General features: G+C 41.6%; 1 protein-coding gene across 1 annotated transcript; it reads left to right on the top strand.

The window, feature by feature from the left end:
* Positions 1 to 9,042: 9,042 nt before the first annotated feature.
* On the top strand, positions 9,043 to 19,700 carry usp44 (ubiquitin specific peptidase 44). The gene is made up of 6 exons (XM_020646571.3): positions 9,043 to 9,111; positions 11,589 to 13,320; positions 15,389 to 15,587; positions 16,747 to 16,855; positions 17,304 to 17,557; positions 18,063 to 19,700. Exons 2-6 carry the CDS (start codon positions 11,755 to 11,757, stop codon positions 18,185 to 18,187), a joined length of 2,253 nt encoding a protein of 750 aa, XP_020502227.2. The 5' UTR covers positions 9,043 to 9,111; positions 11,589 to 11,754; the 3' UTR covers positions 18,188 to 19,700.
* Positions 19,701 to 19,767: the final 67 nt, after the last annotated feature.

Raw genomic sequence — 19,767 nt, 5'->3', positions numbered from 1 at the left:
TTCACACTGCATGTAAATTTACCTGAAATGAGCGTGATCTAGAAACACAGTTAAGCAGTGAGTACAGTATGTTATTCTTCTTTTCTCTAGTCCCTCAATTAAACAACTTTTATACACGAGGGGAGGAGTCAGCCGGCCGTCCTGGCGATGTAAACAAAGTGAAGATAGGACTCTGAAAACTCTGAAAACATCACAGACAGTGGGACTCGGGTGTTACACCCATTGTAGACAGTCATGACTCACAGAGTTATTTTCAGAGGATATACTTGATTAATATTACATTTAAGTGTGAAAAATCAAATATTAAGACTTTAACAAACTGTGCAACATTTTTACAGTTAATCTTGGTGTTCCTCTTCAGAACAAGTATTTTCTTGTCCTGTTGTTGTTAGCCTTCTTAGCGTTGTAGCTACATACGCTCTGGTAAGACTTTAATAAACTCAGTTGGAGAAAGACATTACATAACTCAAACAAACATCGCCCAAACTATAAATTTCTGAACAAAGTTGTACAAAACCTAACTTTGCAGCAGTCTGTCTTTGTCTTTGAAACCTTGTTACCAGACACACTCACATGAACTCTGAACAACAGTTGATATAATCGCCCAGGCCTTGAAATACTTCCCATAATTTGGACAAAAATATCCTTATCACCCTGCTCTCTTTCTCATGCACACACACCTCCTGTTCCTTTCTCCTTGTCCCTTCAGATTAAGTCATCCATCACTCTTGCTCCCAAAACACTCTCCCGCACATTCACACCGTGCCACAGAATGTAGACCATAACAGAGAGGCCGAGCGAGCACACACACTCTGTTTGGGTTTGGGCGCTCTGCGTCTTCTTCACCGACTCCTCGCCTGCTTGCAGTGACGTGGTTGGCTGAGAGGTGTGGACGCATTCCTGGCACGTCAAGCAGGGCTCCGCGGCAGGCCGGGTTAAAGGTCCCTCACCTGTCTGCCGGCCGCACCCTCCCGAAGGAGCGGTGAGCGGGAGTGGATGTTTTTATCACAGCTGACTCCGGATAGCCTCTTGTACCCACATTTCCTCGTTCATGGCCCCATTCACAGATACGGGGCAGAGGGGTCACGGCTCCTCCTGGTTTCTGCCAGGCTGTTTCCAGACAGCAGGGGAGGGTGAACGAGTGCATACAGGAAGAGGAATCTGACTTCAAGGAATGCCTCAGTCAGTGCAAAGGGGGGAACAGTAAAGTACTGTACATGAGGCATTTCTACTGTACTTCTACTGTTCTTCTACTCCTACACATTTCAAAATGAAAATAATAATGTTTATTCATTACTTCACAGAAAGTAATTTTATATCTTAAAAGCACATGACGGGGACGCCATTGGCCTAGTGGTTGGTTTGTGCGCCCCATGTGCAGAAACTGTGGTCTTCCGGGCGGGCATCCTGTGGCCCTTTTGTTGCATGTCCTTCGCCTTTCTCTCTCTCTCCCTGATTTCCGACGATATCCACTCTCATGTCTCTCAAATAAAGTCATAAAAACAAACATTGAACAAAGGACTTTTAATCTTTCAATGCCAACAAGTTTACTTATCACTTTGGCAATGCAGCATCAAACAGCACTTTCTCCAGTCATAAAAAAAAGGACAGATCCGATGAGTGTCACTCTTGTTGTCGAGGAATTACAACAAAAATGGGATCGCATTCAGGAGGATATGTCGGCCTCCATTCATTGGGTTGGAGAGGACGAAGGCCATGTCAGACTGAAGATAGAATCAAGGGTAACAATTCTGGGTGACATCAACACAAAAAAATGTGCATAGCAAGACACATATTTTTCCATCTTCCCTGCCCCATTAATCATCTTTGACATCTCAGACTTACATTGTGGAGGGGGCTTAACCCTTGGGTTGGGAACCACTGGATTAACTGTATTAAAAAATAATTAAAAATAACTCCACCAGCGATCCAATAAAGCATCAGTATAATCATATAATAATTCATATATGGGGACATTTTTCTGATTTGGAAAATTTTCATCATTGCGTTGGTTCTTTTACTTGATTATAACTGAATTCTTCTGATACTGTAACGTGGTGCAGGTTAGCCGGGGAAGGAGGTGTTTTCTGTGGTGGGAACCGGCCTTAAAGAGAAGACGCAACAGGGAGCCACAAACACATGAACTGCTGCAGCTGAACCCTGTATCTCCCCTCCCTCTCTCTCTCTCTCTCTCTCGCTCTCTCTCTCACTGTGTCTCTTGCTCGCTCGCTCGCTCATTGTCCCTAGATTGACTGGCCTTTCTCAGCCTGTGATGGAGATGTCCTGTGGGGGGTTGCATGGTGTGGGAAACTAGTTGATGAATGAGCGTTTGGCATGCTTACACACATGCATAGTTTGCTCCTGTATAGTTAATGTGTGACTATGTTATTGTAGTAATGGCAAAATGCATGCATGTGTGTGTATACGTGTGTGTGAGTCCCTGTATGAACACAATGCTCCACTTGTGTTGCTATAGAATGGAGTTATGGCCTTTGTCCTGTCAGCATTCTTGTGTTGCTATTGGCCTCGGAGTGCATGGCAGCTCCCGCAGGCTTCGGGGACAATAGCCCCCCCCCCCCTCCCTGACACCCCCTTTTCTGCTCGCCGGGAGTCACAATGCCCCTCTTCGGGAGCACCCAGCACCCTGAGACAGACGCCCTGAAAATGCTGTGCTATTATGGGTGTCACACAAGTATCAGCACCCAAAAGCTCTTGAGGAGGAGAAAATAAAGCAAAAGGGTATTTTCTCTTGGGGAGGAAGTGTGTTCCGGATAAGTGAGTCATGTGGTCAGTATTATTCCATCAGCTGTGATTCACTTACAGAGGAAATGAGAAGATTATTGTCAAAGGAACCCATACTAAAGCTCCTTTAGTGGTTTTGTAAGGATGGCCCGGATAAGGCACAAACTAAGGACAAACCTAGTGTGAGGTGATTTTTGAAAAAAAAAAAAAATCTGATGAATCATTATTTTGAAACAGGAAGAAAATCTGACAAACAAAACATTTAATATTGTTAATCTGCAAAAGACAAAAGCTAACGTTAGCATTCAGCCACTAATAGATAGCTATACGCTGAGATGCAGAAGTGTGATATGATCATAGACTGTAAATATTAAAAGACATAACCTGAGTGATGTCACTCATCTGTTCCTGAAGGTGGCGGTCGCGATGCTGGAAATGCTGTCTCACCCTAACTTTCAGACAACCATAACCTCCTTCATGAAATTAGACGAGATATTGCAGTGAATTCCTCTTTTCCTACATCACTTCTTAATGATTATTAGCAGAAAAATCAACGAGCAGCTGAAATATGGAGGGAAAATGGTCATATTTAAAACATCATATTTGATAACCTCATAGCAACCTTCAAAAAAAAGACAACATTAGCATTAGTGGCTAGCATTATAGTTAGCTAGGAGGTAACTGGAAGCTGTAGTGTGACATATACAGTGTTAGCATGGCCGCTGAATGTAATACTAGCTTTGATGAGGTCGAATGCTAGCGTTAGCTGTTGATAAGCGGTAGCTATGGGTGATCAGGGCCGGCCCGTGGCTTAGGTAGTATAGGCAAATGCTAGGGGCGCTTAAACGTCCATAGGGGGCATCCTGGTTCCCTGAAATGAGCGAGGAAGAACAGTTGACTAAAATAAAAAGAAAAAGAAGGAAACATGTGTTTAACTTAATGTTATTTTATCTGCATCACCTATTTAAAAAGGTCCTATTTTCCCTGCTCGGTCGTTACCTGCTCTCTGTAGGGGAGGAGGGCAGACTAGTTATCAGACGTGATTGACACTGATCGTAAAGAAAAGCTGTAAAACATAAAGCTGTAAGCCAGTTTTCTTGAAGTGTATGAATATTGCGATTGGTGGTGGAATTGGTTGCAATACAAGGGGTACCAGCTAAAATCTTGCCTAGGGCACCAAGTGGGTTAGGGCCGGCTCCGGGTGTAATGCTTGTAAAAGCCTCGAACACAGAATCATAACAGCTTTCGGGGTTCCAACTTTGAGTTTACCATCAGAGGGAAATAGCTGCCATGTTATCTGCAGGTGAATGACATGTATAGACTTCAGTTTGGTTTGACAGAATCTGGTTTTAAATATCGAGGCACGAGTAAGCTATAGCAAACACCTGTTGTATTTTACATACTCAGTGATTGTGTATTCTTTTTTTTTTTTTAAACAGTCTGTTTGCTTTTATTACACTCAGTATATAAACATTGGCTATTTTAGGGTAAAGGCCACTCATGCTGCTGACTCATGCTTCTCTATCAACACCACAGACCTTCCATCCTCGATGTTATTAATTAAGAGAGAGGCTGTGTAGCATGTTTGTGTTGAGTGTTCACCTTGTACTTTAGGGCACAAGATTACCCCGTGGCAAACTTCTTACTTCACCTTAAAATATCCAGCTCTGTCCTTAGAAACCATCTTCTTTAAACAAAAACACACACACACACGCATCAGGAATGTTTCTCTATCGGACGAGCATCACAGCACGCCAGAACAGGGAGGGTGATGTTGACGGAGCAGGAGTGAATCAGACGCTACTACTGATTAGTATATAGCCATGCAAACAAGGGGCCTGATGTCATCGAGTCATTATGTACGATCCCATGCATCAACGAGACAGGACAGAGAGAAAACAGGCACTTATGACGAGCTCTCTTTAAAAAACAGATTAAAAACATCAGAAGCTGTCGAGCTGCCAACGGTAACATGAAGGCACACTAACCAAGGTAGAAATTACAGGAGACGTTCTTGTTTACAGGCTGTAAAGCGTTTCTCCCGGGCTTCACCTGTGTTTTCACCTGCCACAAAACCAACAGCGTATCCAGCTGTATTCACACCACCATGAAACCACCGGAAAGGCTTCCTTTCACTCAAATGATCAAGCACCTTTAAATGTAAGAAGGTTTTAAAGCTGCATACTTCTGTTTTTTTTTTTTTTAATGAAATTCTATTCTTAAGAGGTCCAGATTGTCAGTCAGTTTTGTTAGTCCATGCTAAAAACCCCTTTCTATTGCATGACCTGGTAAGGCATCATGCCTACACACTAGACGATGGGAGACCACAGACATAAGGACCCTAACCCAGTTTTAACATTATAATCCTCCAAACGCACAGACCATACAGCAAGACCACGTGACCACACATGGACTTTATATGCTTTATATGCGATTTTTTTGATCCAGCAGATGTCGCCCTTCAGCACCAGCATGAAACCAAAACCACCCGCGCTGCATTGTTGTGTTAGCATGCTAATGCTAGTGATCTTTATTACGCTCGTATCTTCACACTGCATGTAAATTTACCTGAAATGAGCGTGATCTAGAAACACAGTTAAGCAGTGAGTACAGTATGTTATTCTTCTTTTCTCTAGTCCCTCAATTAAACAACTTTTATACACGAGGGGAGGAGTCAGCCGGCTGTCCTGGCGATGTAAACAAAGTGAAGATAGGACTCTGAAAACTCTGAAAACATCACAGACATTGGGACTCGGGTGTTACACCCATTGTAGACAGTCATGACTCACAGAGTTATTTTCAGAGGATATACTTGATTTATATTACATTTAAGTTTAAAAAAAATCACATATAAAGACTTTAATGTTGCAACAAATAAGATGGAGCTAATTTGAATTATTTTGAGTTTTTGAAGCCCCAACGATGGCAGTCACCATATTGGAAATGCTGTCTCAAACTGCCCTTCGGTAAGAGTAGAAACAGACTAAAAAGGGGAGCTGAGGCGGGACTTTAGCGTCCTGACCAAAAGATACAACACACCCTCCTTTCAGTCAACTCAGGTTGAATTAGGTTAAGCATAACTCTGAGCCTTAAAATAATTAAAACAGATGAGTTATAAAAGAAAGTTAAACCTGTAGTGTGATCCAATAAAAAAACGAGTTAAAGAGATCAAAACCGTTCTTATACCAGGTTGTAAACATTTTTATTTCTGCTGTAAAGATTGACACTTTAACATGAGATCTATGAGGATTCCTTGACTTTTGCGGCGAGCCTCAAGTGGACACTGAAGGAACTGCAGTTTAGTCACACTTTAGGCTTTGGCTTCTTTTTTAACACTGGAGGTTGCTGCTTGGTAAAAATATGATTAAGAGGAAAATAGGTATATTAAAAGTTAAGTACGAGTATTACACTTCATCAGTGAATATGAATTATAGTTGTATCCACCTGATAATGTACAATTAATTTTAAATACATTTATATCAGTTTAAACTCCACAAATGTAATTATTTTAACATGAAGATAACTTGATCTGCTTACTGTTCCATGTGGGGTCGGTATTGTACCCTGAGGTAATACCTTGTTAAAGTTAGAGTCATAAACCAAAACAACAAGCTGAAAGAGTTGTGATAAATCTCTGAGATATACGATTTGAATTAAACCACAAAATACCCTCTAAGTGAGTCAACACAAGGTCCTCAGATGAACAGTAACAGAAAAATATGTGTTTATGAGAGAGAGAGAGAGAGAGAGTACAGATGAAAAGAGGACAGGGAGAGAGAGGGGGAGGGAGGGAGGGAGAGTTAGCATGTGTGGACATGAAGGAGGTGAAGTGCCCGGGGACATAGAGGCAGAAAAACATTAGAGGTGATTCGCAGGCATCGCATGGCACATCAACACATACCTCTTTCTCTAAGTCACTCAAAAACGCCCCTTAATCTCTCTCAAACACACACACACACCTCAGGTCCACTGACAGACACACACGTATAAAAACACACATACACCCATTACCAAACACACCCACACACTCTTTTAAGGAGAGATTTAAAAGAAGGCTCAGGAGATGAAAAGTCCTGCTTCAGAGACAATTATCAGAATGAAAATCAACACCTTTATTTTCCTAAAATGGAAAACGCTTACCTGATATAAAATACCATATTATTTATACGGGGATTCATAACAGTAGCACTACTATTCTCTGTTAGTTGATCTTTTTCTCGGACAGTAGACAGTGCAGTTGTTGTCGTCTTCAACTGATAGGATCTCCTCACTGAGTGCCACCAGCCCCCATTAACCAGCATGCAGTGCTACACCTGCATCCCACAGCAGGACACAGCACTTTAACATACCTGCTGAAGGTAAACCACAGGGCCAGAGGGCAGAGGAAAACATACACACCATGAAAGAAAGGCTTTTCAGTTAGTTCAATCATTTATCCAAGTAAGACAAGAAAACATGCATAATATTGACTTTAGCATGAGTGGACGTACAAAACTTGACACACAGGTGTGCATCTTTATGTGTAAAGGACATTAGACATTGATGCTGACATGTGCAAACTTACATTTTAAGGATTTTTACACATTCGATTAATTTTCATTCCACTTAATAATATGGTTTTATTTGAAATTGAAGTACTATTCATACCTATTTTTACAATAATGGGTAAAATATATATATTTTTAAATTATTTTAAATTTAGTTTTTTTGTTTTTTGAAAGGCAGCTTGTAATAGATTATATTTCCTATGACAAGAGTGGGTTATTTAAGTGTGTCTTGCTAAAAGAACATGTAAACTTGTCGTGCATCAGTCCCAGTTGTACATACTTCTTTTCTTTCAGTGTTTTTGCTGCTGCATGATGATGACAGATTATAGCTCATCTCAACATGGAATTGGTATGATGACAATATTTTTTGACCTTTTTTTAAAACAATAAAACAGCCAAACTAATTATTTGTATGTGTAAGCCTGACTCTGATAAAAAAAAAAAAAAAAAAAAAAAAATGATGCAACACTTCCCTCTAGCGGTGTGAACATGTATTACCTATATTTTAATTGTCAGTGACCAGCAGTGATTTTTTTTTGTCCAGTCCTTGTTTGGCTTGTTGATTGTTCATATGAAAACTGACATTTTGACACATTCAATTCAATTCAATTCAAAAAACTTTATTTGTCCCCGGGGGGCAATTCAAAGGCACACAGAGCAGTAAATTAACAACAGTGCAAGTACAAAACATTTTAACCTAAATATAAAGTGTCAATTTAAATACAACTTAAAGCTTAAACTTAATTTAAAGATACAAAATATAAAGGAGTAGATATAAGTGGACAGTGATCGGACTAACAGATGTAAACAGATGTAAACAGATGTAACCAGATGTAACCAGAACTATGTGCAGTAAACCAGAAATAAATATATATATATATATATACAGAGCTTTGTGCAAGTAGGCAAATACTAAATGATGAGTTAATAAGGTGCATAAACATGGCACAATAAACACAAGTATGTACACCAAAAGTAACACAATTTAAAAACTGACAGGAAAACTAAACACTCCTAAACCCAAAATCTGACAGTCTTATTAGTATGAAATACAAACACTTATTTGAATGTAACAAATATTTGAAAAAATAGTTTTAAAAGAAAGTAAGTCATATTTTCACTATTACAATCATCATCATACTGATCCAACTCCGCTGTCACAAGGACAGATACGGGAAATCTTTCTTACCGAAGGCCACAACTCCTAACTGTACAACAGCTCACCTCATGCGAGCAGAGAACTGTCATCATGATCATATCTGTCTCTCCTTTACTGTCATCTGTTCTGCACATGTTACATTTACAAATGATCCCTGCACTCATGTTCACTTCATTTGTCTGTCTACTCTCCTTTATATTGTATAGTTTCTGCTGATAATGTTTACACTCATGCACTTTAACTTATGTCAATACTGTCCATCTACAACTCTGTTTTTGCACATTTACATTCAATCTTTCATATTTAAGACTAGTAATGTTTAGTTAAATCCTGGTTGTATATATTCACATTCTTATTTTTGATATTTTTAGTGTTTATTTACTTTGTATTTAATATTATATTGTGTTTAAATTTGATAATATTGTGTTTTTTACTCATTGTGTGTTTGATAACCTGCTGCTGTAACACCACAATGTCCCAGTTTGGGATCAATAAAGTAATTCTATTCATCATCATCATCATCATCATCATCATCACCAACAACAACAACAACAATGACGTCACGGATCGGGGACGCGCTCGAGTCCACACCACGCGACAGGGACCGACAAGATGGCGATGATTTTAGAAACAGAGGAGCTGCTGCCGTGAAGGAGAGGCTCGGTATGCTGCTTTCTTTACCCACACAGTCGTTATTTGGTTATGCGAAACAGCGGAGGGGACGCCACGCGTGTTGACGTTAAAACACGTGTGACATGTCGGCGTTTTAACGCGAGAGCACCAAACTTGTTGCGATTATCAAAGATAGCCTGCTAGGCAGCTATGTAGCATGCTAGGCTAACGTTAGCAGGGCAGCTAGTCCTCACTAAGCTGTTGAGTAAACACTAAATATAATCCGCAGAGCTGATAGGAGGGCGCGTATTTGTCTGGACTCTCTCGTGTGTTTAATTCTATTTTGCATAATTACTTTGCAAGGGTTTCCTTTTGGTATTAATTGTATTTTCGTTTAATTCAGTGTTTTAATCTCCTCTTGGTTGCACCGCTTTGCACGCTAACTAGTCCGCTAACCCCGTGGAGGTAATTAAAGTTGTCCTCATTGTGCTGCTGTTATTCGGTGGGTTCTGCTTTAGGGTTAAACAAGCTGGTGGTATTTTATCCTGCCTGATTAAAGCTGTGTTTCAGCATCAGGTTGTGTTTGTGTGCAGACACTCTGCAGCATGCTGCAACAAGGACTCACCAGGCAAAGCGCGCTAACTCACTCACTTCACTTCAGACACTTTTAGAAACTTCTCACAGACTCATCTCACTGTTGATCCTGCTACACGCCACACTTTCCCCCCCCACACACTAAAACACTGGTTCAGTTGCGAAACAGTTGTAGTAAAGTAGTGTTTACTGTCAGGTGCAATGTGTTTATTAACCCGTTGCAGATATATGAAAGTGTGTTGTGTTTAGGTGTGTGGGAAATTCAAGATTTGTGTTTTTCACATGAAATGTAAAAGACTGTTCTGCAAGGATATGCAATAACACTCAAATTGCTAATACACATATATACAGTAATATAGTGTAAAATTCAAAAATATAGACTAATGTAAACAGTGTGAAGTGTGCAGGTTGGATTGTGTGGTGTGTAAATGTATGTAAAGTAAATCTGCATGGCTGTAAATTGCTGTTAAAGTAAGTTTGTTGCAATTAATCAACCCTGCATCCTGACATTTGGTCATGGACTCAAATAATAATAATCAGACGCTGAGCTTTGAGCATTTTTTTGCTTTTATAAAAGTGTTTTAAAAATGTGATTATAGCTAGGGCTGCGAAATATATCGAGTTTTTAAGATATATCGATATATTTTCAAGCATGATATAGGGTAAGACGATATCGTTAATATGGATGTAGTTTATGTTGCATTAAAATAACTTTACAGAGGTGCCAGGTCACCTTTTCCTCATCTCACTGATGATGACTGACTGTCTGTCCCTCTTAACCCTGCTCCTCCTCTCTCTCTCTTTTACTGTATTTTTATTTTATAATATTACTTTTTAAATTCACAAACAGGTTTTTTATTTTTCCATGTGTTTTCACTGTTAATAAAATACATATCGCTGTCGAGTATCGCCACTCAGCTAAACAATATGGAGATATGAGTTTTGGTCCATGTCGCCCAGCCCTAATTATAGTAAGACACTATGTTGAAACATGATGTTTTCTTGCAATCCAGCTTTTGATTTGTTACATTACTTTCCCTATCTGTTACCCAACTCCAGTGGTCAATGTTTCTTCACTTGGTTGGTTTCCCCTCTCTCTTTCTTCTCAAAGGTAGTCCTGTAACCAGACAAAAGGTTGCACCTCTTTGAAAGCTCACTCCCCCTTTGTTGGATAATCTTACTTCTTTTAACTCGATGGGGGTGTTGAAAGTGCTCTGCCCACTCAAGGATCCCCAACTTTGAGTTGAGCCCCCTTAGGGGTTGTGAAAAGATGCCAGAGTAGGCCAAGTGGAGACTGGTTGTTGGGTTCTTGTGTCTTGAAAGTGACGTCAGATATTTTCTTCAATTACTTTTTTGCAGTGTGATGCTTTAAAAAACTAAGACCGGCAGTTTCCCTATCCTCTTATCCATCACCTAACAAATTTTGATAGAGGTCACCTCTGCTATTACATTTGCTCCGTCTGAGTTTTTATTTCTTATTCACATCCTCTGGAAAAGCTCCAAGGTTTGTCATGTTGATCCTTCCTTTTACATCCTGGTTCAACAGTCCATGATAAGTTACACACCTTTCTGTCTTTCTGTGGATTTGCCTGGCAGCACTCACTGCAGTCATGTTTATCAACCAGACATTTTACTGTTGGCCCGGGTGTGTATGTTAAATCCTGCGTAGCATCTGGCTGTTTGCCACAGTTTTATGTGTGTGTATCCATGGCCTCATAAAACACAGTCATTGTAGGTTAGACGAAGTGCCTTTGAGACAATAATTACTTTGTGTTGCAATGTGTTTATCCAATTTATTTTGCGCAATTTTTTCTGGCCTGTAAATGGATAACAAGATAATCAAATAAATGTTTAATCACCTAGCTCTCTAAAATCTTAAATCCGGGATTTAAAATTCATTTTGACTCACTACATCTGTTCTCTCTCCCCTTCAGACACTGCCATGCCTTGGGAGGGTCCCATTTCTCTGCCCACCATGGTAACCATGGTGATATGAAGCCGGTGTGAAGCTTTGACACACACACTACTCAGACTTACACATAGACGGTCAGCTACTGACTGACACAGCCAGCCAGCCAGCTCGGTTGGCCGGCGTGTGTAATGGACAGGTGTAAGCATGTGGGGCGGCTGCGGCTTGCCCCCGACCACTCCATCCTCAACCCCCAGAAGTGGCACTGTGTGGACTGCAACACCTCTGAGTCCATCTGGGCCTGCCTGGGCTGTGCTCATGTGGCGTGCGGGCGCTACATTGAGGAACATGCTCTGCAGCATTTCCAGCAGCAGCGCCACCCGTTGGCTATGGAGGTTAATGAACTTTACGTATTTTGCTATTTGTGCGATGACTATGTCTTGAATGATAACGCCACAGGAGACCTGAAGCTACTTCGCAGTACGCTCAGCGCCATCCAGAGCCAGCGCTATGAGGTCACCACCCGCAGTGGGCGTACCCTCCGCTCTACAAGCGCTGCTCCTGACGCCGTCATCCCGTGCGGCGCCAGCGAGCTGCAGCTTAGAGACGAGGACAGGATGTTTACTGCACTTTGGCATCGTCGCAGGGCGCTGATGGGACGCATTTTTCGCTTCTGGTTTGCGCTGACCGAATGTGGAAAGAAGAGGGAGGAAGAGGAGAGAAAGAGGGAAGAGGAGGAGGAGCAGAAAAGGGAGGCGAGGGAGAGGAGGCGGGCTCAAAAGAGGCAGCTACAGGAGGACCTGGAGAACGCTCCGCTCAGGAAGAGTCGCCGTTTGCGCCGGAGGAGCCAGAAAGTTGCAGAGGCTGCAGTCACACCGCCGTCTCGGAGGACGCCGTCTAGGAGGGCTCGCAAGAAGACAAAAACCCCCGAGCCTCCGTCTGTTACCCGCAGGCTGAGGACCCGAAGCCCCGCTACACCCAAGAAAGCTGTGCGGACTAAAACGGTCCAACCTACTCCCAGAACACGAAGCCGTTCTTCTGCCACCAAATCTAAGCCCAAAACTCCCACAGTGACCCCCCGTTCTGCTCAGACTCCTGTTCGCCGCAAGCAGAGTACCAAACAGGGCGGTTCCCCCTTCAAACGGCACCCCACTGTCACGCCTGGAGTGACGGGCCTCAGAAATTTAGGCAACACCTGTTATATGAACTCTATCCTGCAGGTTCTGAGCCACCTGCACGTTTTCAGGGAGTGCTTCCTGCGCCTGGATCTGACCCAGGCGCTGGAGCTGCTGGCCTCTGCTGTCCACGGCCAGCTGACAGGGAAGGTCACATCCCATTCCCCCCTGACCCAAAGGAAGGGACCCCAGGCTAGCTCGGGCTCGGGAGCTGGGCTGAGCGGCGGGGCCTCGAGGTCCCGTAGCATGGAGCTGATACAACCCAAAGAGCCCAGCTCGAAGCACATCTCCCTCTGCCACGAGCTGCACACCTTGTTCCAGGTCATGTGGTCCGGCAAGTGGGCGCTGGTCTCACCTTTCGCCATGCTGCACTCGGTGTGGCAGCTGATCCCGGCGTTCAGGGGCTACGCTCAGCAGGACGCTCAGGAGTTCCTGTGTGAGCTGCTGGACAAAGTGCAGCACGAGCTGGAGAGCACAGGCCAACACACCACCAGCGCAGGAGTCCCACAGATCCAGAAACGACTCATCAAACAGGTGCTCAGTGTGGTCAACACCATCTTCCATGGCCAGCTGCTTAGCCAGGTATGACACACACACAGAGAACTGCTGTAACCTGTATTTAATTTTTGACTCACTCAGCAAATTCATCTGTTTTACTTACTGTACACATCCACTTAATCTCTTCTACCCACACTCTGTCTGCATTGATGATTCAGCAGCCATGATTCATCATCACTAATTCATATTTCAGATTTAATTGGCCATGTGTCAAATATTCATGAACGACTTAAAATGCTAAAGTGGAGGTTAAGCTTCCAGATGTGACATAAGTTTGACTTAATTTTAATAACTTTTGACTGATTTTGATTTCACATCACACTTAACTTGACGTCTCTTTGGACGTGGATGTTGTGGAGCGAGAGCTCTTAAACACTCACACAGAGGCGTGTGGCTTGTGAATTGAGGATCTGTTTAATGCACTTGGAGCAGTTGAGAAATGTATTATATTAGGATAAGCCCCTTGAGGTGTATCACCTCGTTTTCAAGGGGGTCCCAAACATATATTTACAAAGACACAGGTACAACACGGCAGTACAAAACCAAAACATAACACACTACAGACGAAACAAAACAAAACAAGGGACAACACAGAGAACAGATACAACAACAATTACAACTCTAGACTAGACACCTTAGAGGAGAGCGATTCAGATACATAGGGAGAAATAAATAAACAGTGTTGATGCTACTGAAAACATACACAATCAGTTTGAAGATGAGGAAACAAAACATGTTTAAATAAGTGGAAAGATGAAAAGGAACAGAGATTTAAAGGTAACTTATTCCAGTCAGAAGGAGCACAAAACATAAAAGCTTTTTACCAACTTCCTTTGAAACAAAAGGAACAGTTCTTTTATACCATCATCATCGTGTTGCTGCCCTGAACTGTGTGTTTGTTACGTTTCAATCTTTCAAACTACAACATGGATTGCTGCTCTGTAGAAACATGAAATTTAAAGAAAGTCATCCTGAGCTTTTTGAAGTTAAGAGTAAGGCTCTCAAGAAGATTAAATCTTCTTACTGGGGGGGTTGCAATTAAATTAACATTGATAATGAAGATCAACTATGGACGGTTTTTACTCCATGAATAGATCTTACAGCAGAAATAAATAAAGTAGTAAATAAGACTAGAGGCCTTTGTCTTTTCTATTTATTGACATTTTATAGGATAGGATAATACGTTATTGATCTCCAGAGGGGAAATTCGGGCGTTGCATCAGCACAGACAAGTCAGGTCAAAATACAAAATACACATTAAACAGAATAGATAAGATAAATAAAAATAGGGGGTATATACAAGTAAGTTTATGAACTACAAGAAAAATCACAAATAGAGCTTTGAGTAGCGGCTTTAAATCCAATTGCACCTTGAGTGGAAAGAAATCCCTGAAATCACAGCTAAAGAACATTTTACACTTTAACAAATCAAGTTATTCCCCCCCATTATGTACTGAGAACAATATCTTTTAGTATTTTAGGTGTAAGCATATTTTTTACTAGTGTTATTTTCTCTGTGATGATTCAGCTCCAGTGGAGGCTTTGTGTTTATTTCACAAGTAGAATTCTTCTTACTTAAAAAAATTATGTGTATCGTGTGCTTGTGTGACCTGATTTAAATCTTGCAGACGTATAAGTAGGGTGATATATATATATATAAATGCATCTGTACCACCAATTTAAAGGTATATAACTCTAAGCTAAGCATCAGGTCAAGCAGCTGAGAGAGACACGGGGGGGTGTGAGAGAGATTAGAGGCTACTTGTAGAGGCTGAGCACACACTGAGACACCTGCTCTTTCTGAACAGAGAGGCCTGTGTGTCTGTGAAGGGGACTTCTAGCTTTTAACCAAAGCAGTGAATCAGATTGTATATGCACTCTGACAAAGGAAGTTATCATTATATGTAAACTGTGTCACATTAAGTTAGAAATTTATATGAAATTGAAGGAGATCTCTTGTAAGTATTTCCATGTTTGAAGTTTTGAGACATGAAACAGCACACATCATCATCATCATGGCCAGAACCGTTAAAAAGGGAAGTTGGACAGATTTTTAAATTCTATGTTTAGTGAACCACTTCCTCCGTTGCAGGTGACGTGTCTGGCCTGCGACCATCGCTCCAACACGGTGGAGCCGTTCTGGGATCTGTCTCTGGAGTTCCCGGAGCGCTATCACAGCAATAGCAGGGAGTCAGCCGCCCAGGCGTCGTGCCACCTGACTGAAATGCTCGCCAAGTTCACAGAGACTGAAGCGCTGGAGGGAAACATCTACGCCTGTGACCAGTGTAACTGTGAGTTCAGTGTCCACACACACACCCACACACACACACACACACTTGTTAATTCAGAGACTTGACACCGAGGCTGTGGTAGGTCTCCCTTTCTTATTATTTCTCAAACATGCACGGGACCTTTTTCTTGGAGGGGGGAATTGATAAAGATCTTCTTAATAAAGTCGTTTTCTCAATATGTTTGATGTTTGAGTTCAAGTGTTTGTATTGATTTGTTTAAGAGGTTTTTCTCAGCTGCATAGTTTTACAGTCGAAGGCAAAGATCAATAAGAACGCTGCAGGACAAACGGCACAACGTGGGGAGTGTGGTTTCTCAGAGGACTAAACACTTAGAGCAGATCAAATGTAATGATCTCAAGGTAAAAGTCTTATCTATCAAAGTCCCCTCTTTGTTATTTCTGGAGAGGAATTTAATTATTTATGAGTACAGACAGGAGAGATTAGAAAAGGAGGAGGAGAGAGGGATGATGTGCAACAAGTTAAATTTGGTCGTAGAGTGGGAACTCTGAAAGCTAGAAGAAGGAATTTCCAGCCATTTTAACATTTCATGCTGCTTTGAGACAAAATAAAAGGTTTTTCTAAATACAAAGAACACTGATGCCAACACTTAACTCCTCCCTCTTTTTGATCAGCACTGAGAATTGTACAAAACATGAAAGTAACTGCTTCTTGTTTTTTATCCAAAGGATAAATGTTACCAGCGGTAATTTATATCTTCTGTCAGTTACTGTGAGAAACTTGGTAAGAGGCTAAGACTAACGGGTTGCCTGATTTAAAAGGCTCTCTGCAAGATGTTACCTGTGTGAGCTGTCAGCGCTCAAAGATTGTTTACGAGGACAGAGCCTCCACTCCTAAATACATCTTAAAATAGAGTTTGTAGTTGTGTTTTCTGTAGTCCCGGTGTGAAACTGTTTCTCTGCAGCAGAGAGAAGACTCACTCATGATTCACCTTCTCCCAGTTAAACTTTACATTTTATTTATAATTTAGGCTTATAAACCAATGTATTAGACATTGGAACCGGGACCTTTAATTTTGGGACTTCAAATTAGAAAAGCTTCAGTGGTTATTTCTGGATTTCAGATTTAGATTTAATCAACACTTAGGGAACTAGAAGTTGAATAAAATTGATATCTTGAATTGTTTTCTCTTTATTTATAGCTGCTCGAAGGCGGAGCTCCTCCAAACCAGTCATCCTGACCGAAGCACAAAAACAGCTGATGGTCCACAAACTGCCTCAGGTCCTGCGACTTCACCTCAAACGCTTCAGGTAGGAAAACTATCTCTGGAGCCAATTCTATTTAAGTTCATTCACCCTTGCGAGGCTATTTCAGCCCGGCAGCCTCGGATTAACAGAAAGAGAAGAAAAAGTAAGAGGTCATGTTTAAAGGACAGTGAATGCTGGATGAGAAAGTTGTGCCTTGTTTGTTTATGCTGAAACCAAAACATAAACGGCATGATTAATACTTGATGTGTTTGTTTTATTTGAGATATCTCTGCCTCTAAATCGACTCCCTTGCACTCCCTGCGAGCGACAGGAAGGCCAACAGCCGGGTTGCTCTTAAAATAAGTGCCAAGTGTTCAGTTCAGTCAACTGACAGATGGCATGTCATGAATGTTTCCAGTCGTAGAAATGCAGTCTAATGTTGTCAAATGATGCGATGCTGACTAGTATCTAACTTGTTGACTGGTTTTCCGTCTCCTCATTGGTCCCTCAGGTGGTCTGGGCGGAACCACCGGGAGAAGATCGGAGTCCACGTCAGCTTCGATCAGCTGCTCAACATGGAGCCGTACTGCTGCAGAGACCCCTCACCCAAAGTCCCGCCCACCTGCTCCAGTCCCGGCAGCCCCAGCTCCACGGGCTCACCGCGTCCCAAGCACTTCCTCTACGACCTCTCCGCTGTGGTGATGCATCATGGGAAGGGCTTCGGTTCTGGCCACTACACTTCCTACTGCTACAACACAGAAGGACGTGAGTAACGAAAGCTTTTACTCCTACTGATTTTATTGTTTTGGTTATCGTTAACAGCTGGCTGCGGAGATAAATCCTTAACCAATAGCTGCTTTGAAGCCGTCTCTAACGGTGTGTTCAAGGACATTCCTGCATCAAACACCTTTTTGTTTTTTTGTAAATGCTGTTTTAGTCGACTTTCTCTCTGTTTGTTTTCATTCTGCTTTTTAAATTTTCGATTTGCGTGTGTCCTTTTTCCGCTGTCATGATGCTTTTGATGTCATGTGTGAAGCAAATTCACCTGACTTGACTTGACTTGACTTGACTTTGGAGCTTTTTGGCAGCTGACTCTGACACCAAAGTGGAACTGGTGCAATCTAATAGTCCAGGTCCATAAACAAAGGTGGACCTGACTATTCAAATTCTTGTGTTCCAGTATCAAATTGACTTCTAGAGCTGGATTTGCCCGATCATTAAGACTGATTTGTTTCTCATATGAACACTTTTTCTTTGTTTTCTCCTGCAGGCTTTTGGGTTCACTGTAATGACTCTAAACTGAATGTGTGTTCAGTAGACGAGGTATGCCGCGCTCAGGCCTACATCCTCTTCTACACGCAGCGAGTAACTCAGGACAAAGACCGGCCGCTATAGGACCACAATCCCCCTCTTCCTCCTCCTTCTCGAGACGATATCAGCACAGCCCCACCTATCGCTCTTTCTCTCCCCCCCTCCCTCCTTTCCTTTGGGCATTTTTATATCCGAGGAGGACGGGTGTGTGTTTTTTTTTTGTTTTTTTTAGTCTATTTTTCTAAATAAGGAAAACAAAAGAGAGGAAGGACTCCTTTTTAAAAACCTGGTTCTGCTTTGTGAACTTCTTGTATATGCTGTTTATATGTAGGTATTTTTTAAAAGATGGTGATGTTTGTTATTTGTGTACAGTTGTATTTTATATTAAAAAAAAAAGAGAGAGAGTATCAGCCAAGTGTCTCAGTAGCAGCCAACAGACTGTGACGACACGACTTTAAGTGTCCTCTTCAGGTCGTACAGGTGCATCCACGTCTGCCTACCTGCATACAGTGGATTGTTGATTGTAAATGCTGTTTGTTTGAATCAGTCACTTTAGATAGCTGTCATAGAACTGGATGTAGGGTGGTTAAATGTCATTCACTCACTAGTTTTGGCCTCCCTGTTTTCTACACAAGTCAACAGTTTCCTGTCAGAAATGCACTAACTCCTACATAATAGGTCGTCAGCGTAGCATTTTACTCAGTTTTGGTTCATATTTGTGTAACCAGGAGGGCATGAAATCTGTGTTTCCCTCTGAAGGTCTCCTGTCAGGCAGACCTCAAGCCAAAGCCTCGGGGGGAAGAGTATGGAAAAACTTCTCAGCGTTTCTTAAACGGTTCAACGTTTGCTGGGTTTATATTTTCTTTCCTCTTCAACTCAGCGGGGAAAGTTTCCAATGGGATTTTTATTTTATTTTAGCTAAATGCTGCCACCTCTCTGCACCAGAATGTAATTTTCTTCAGTGTGAACCATCCCAAACCGGACACATACTAGTGTACTAGAAAAAGTGCCCTTTTGTTGACGAAGAATATATATTTTTATAGTCAATATTAATTCAGCGTAGTGGTATCTGCACAGCCGCAGTCCCACCCACACCAGCATTTAGATTATGAATGTATTTTTATACATACCTTCTCAGAGGCTGTAGAAAAAGAGGCCATTGACTGTTTTTCAAGGTTTTCTTCAACCCTGATTGTTTTAATCACCAGCAGATATGACAGATTTTTACTGTTCTCCCACCATTCAGTAGGTGTGTGTACATAATGTATTTACATCCTGTTCAGTACAATATCCAGTGTATACAGATTGTGATATTTATCTCCATACTGGAGAATTTGTAAAAAAGAAAATTTTATTTTCCGCCTCAACCATGATTCCTCCACAAGAGGTTAATTTAAAGCACACTTCATACTGTTTTTTTTTTCTCCATTTTGTGACACATTGTTGGCATTTTGGTAACTACTCCATGAATGTGTGTTTTTGTGTGTGTGTGTGTGTAAATTTATGAAAGTTATACTATGCAAATTGTTACCTCAATTGTTTTCTAGAGAAAATTACCTCAATAAACGAGAATATTTTTTCATTTTTCTACAAAAGATGCAAGTGTCTTGTCTTTTATAATCTCAATATGCAGATGAGACATTACACCAGAAGATGACACCCTC

This window comes from Labrus bergylta, chromosome 23 (assembly GCF_963930695.1).
Source record: "Labrus bergylta chromosome 23, fLabBer1.1, whole genome shotgun sequence".
In the NCBI taxonomy this organism is placed as follows: Eukaryota; Metazoa; Chordata; class Actinopteri; order Labriformes; family Labridae; genus Labrus; species Labrus bergylta.
This window is presented reverse-complemented; position numbering and strand designations above follow the sequence as displayed.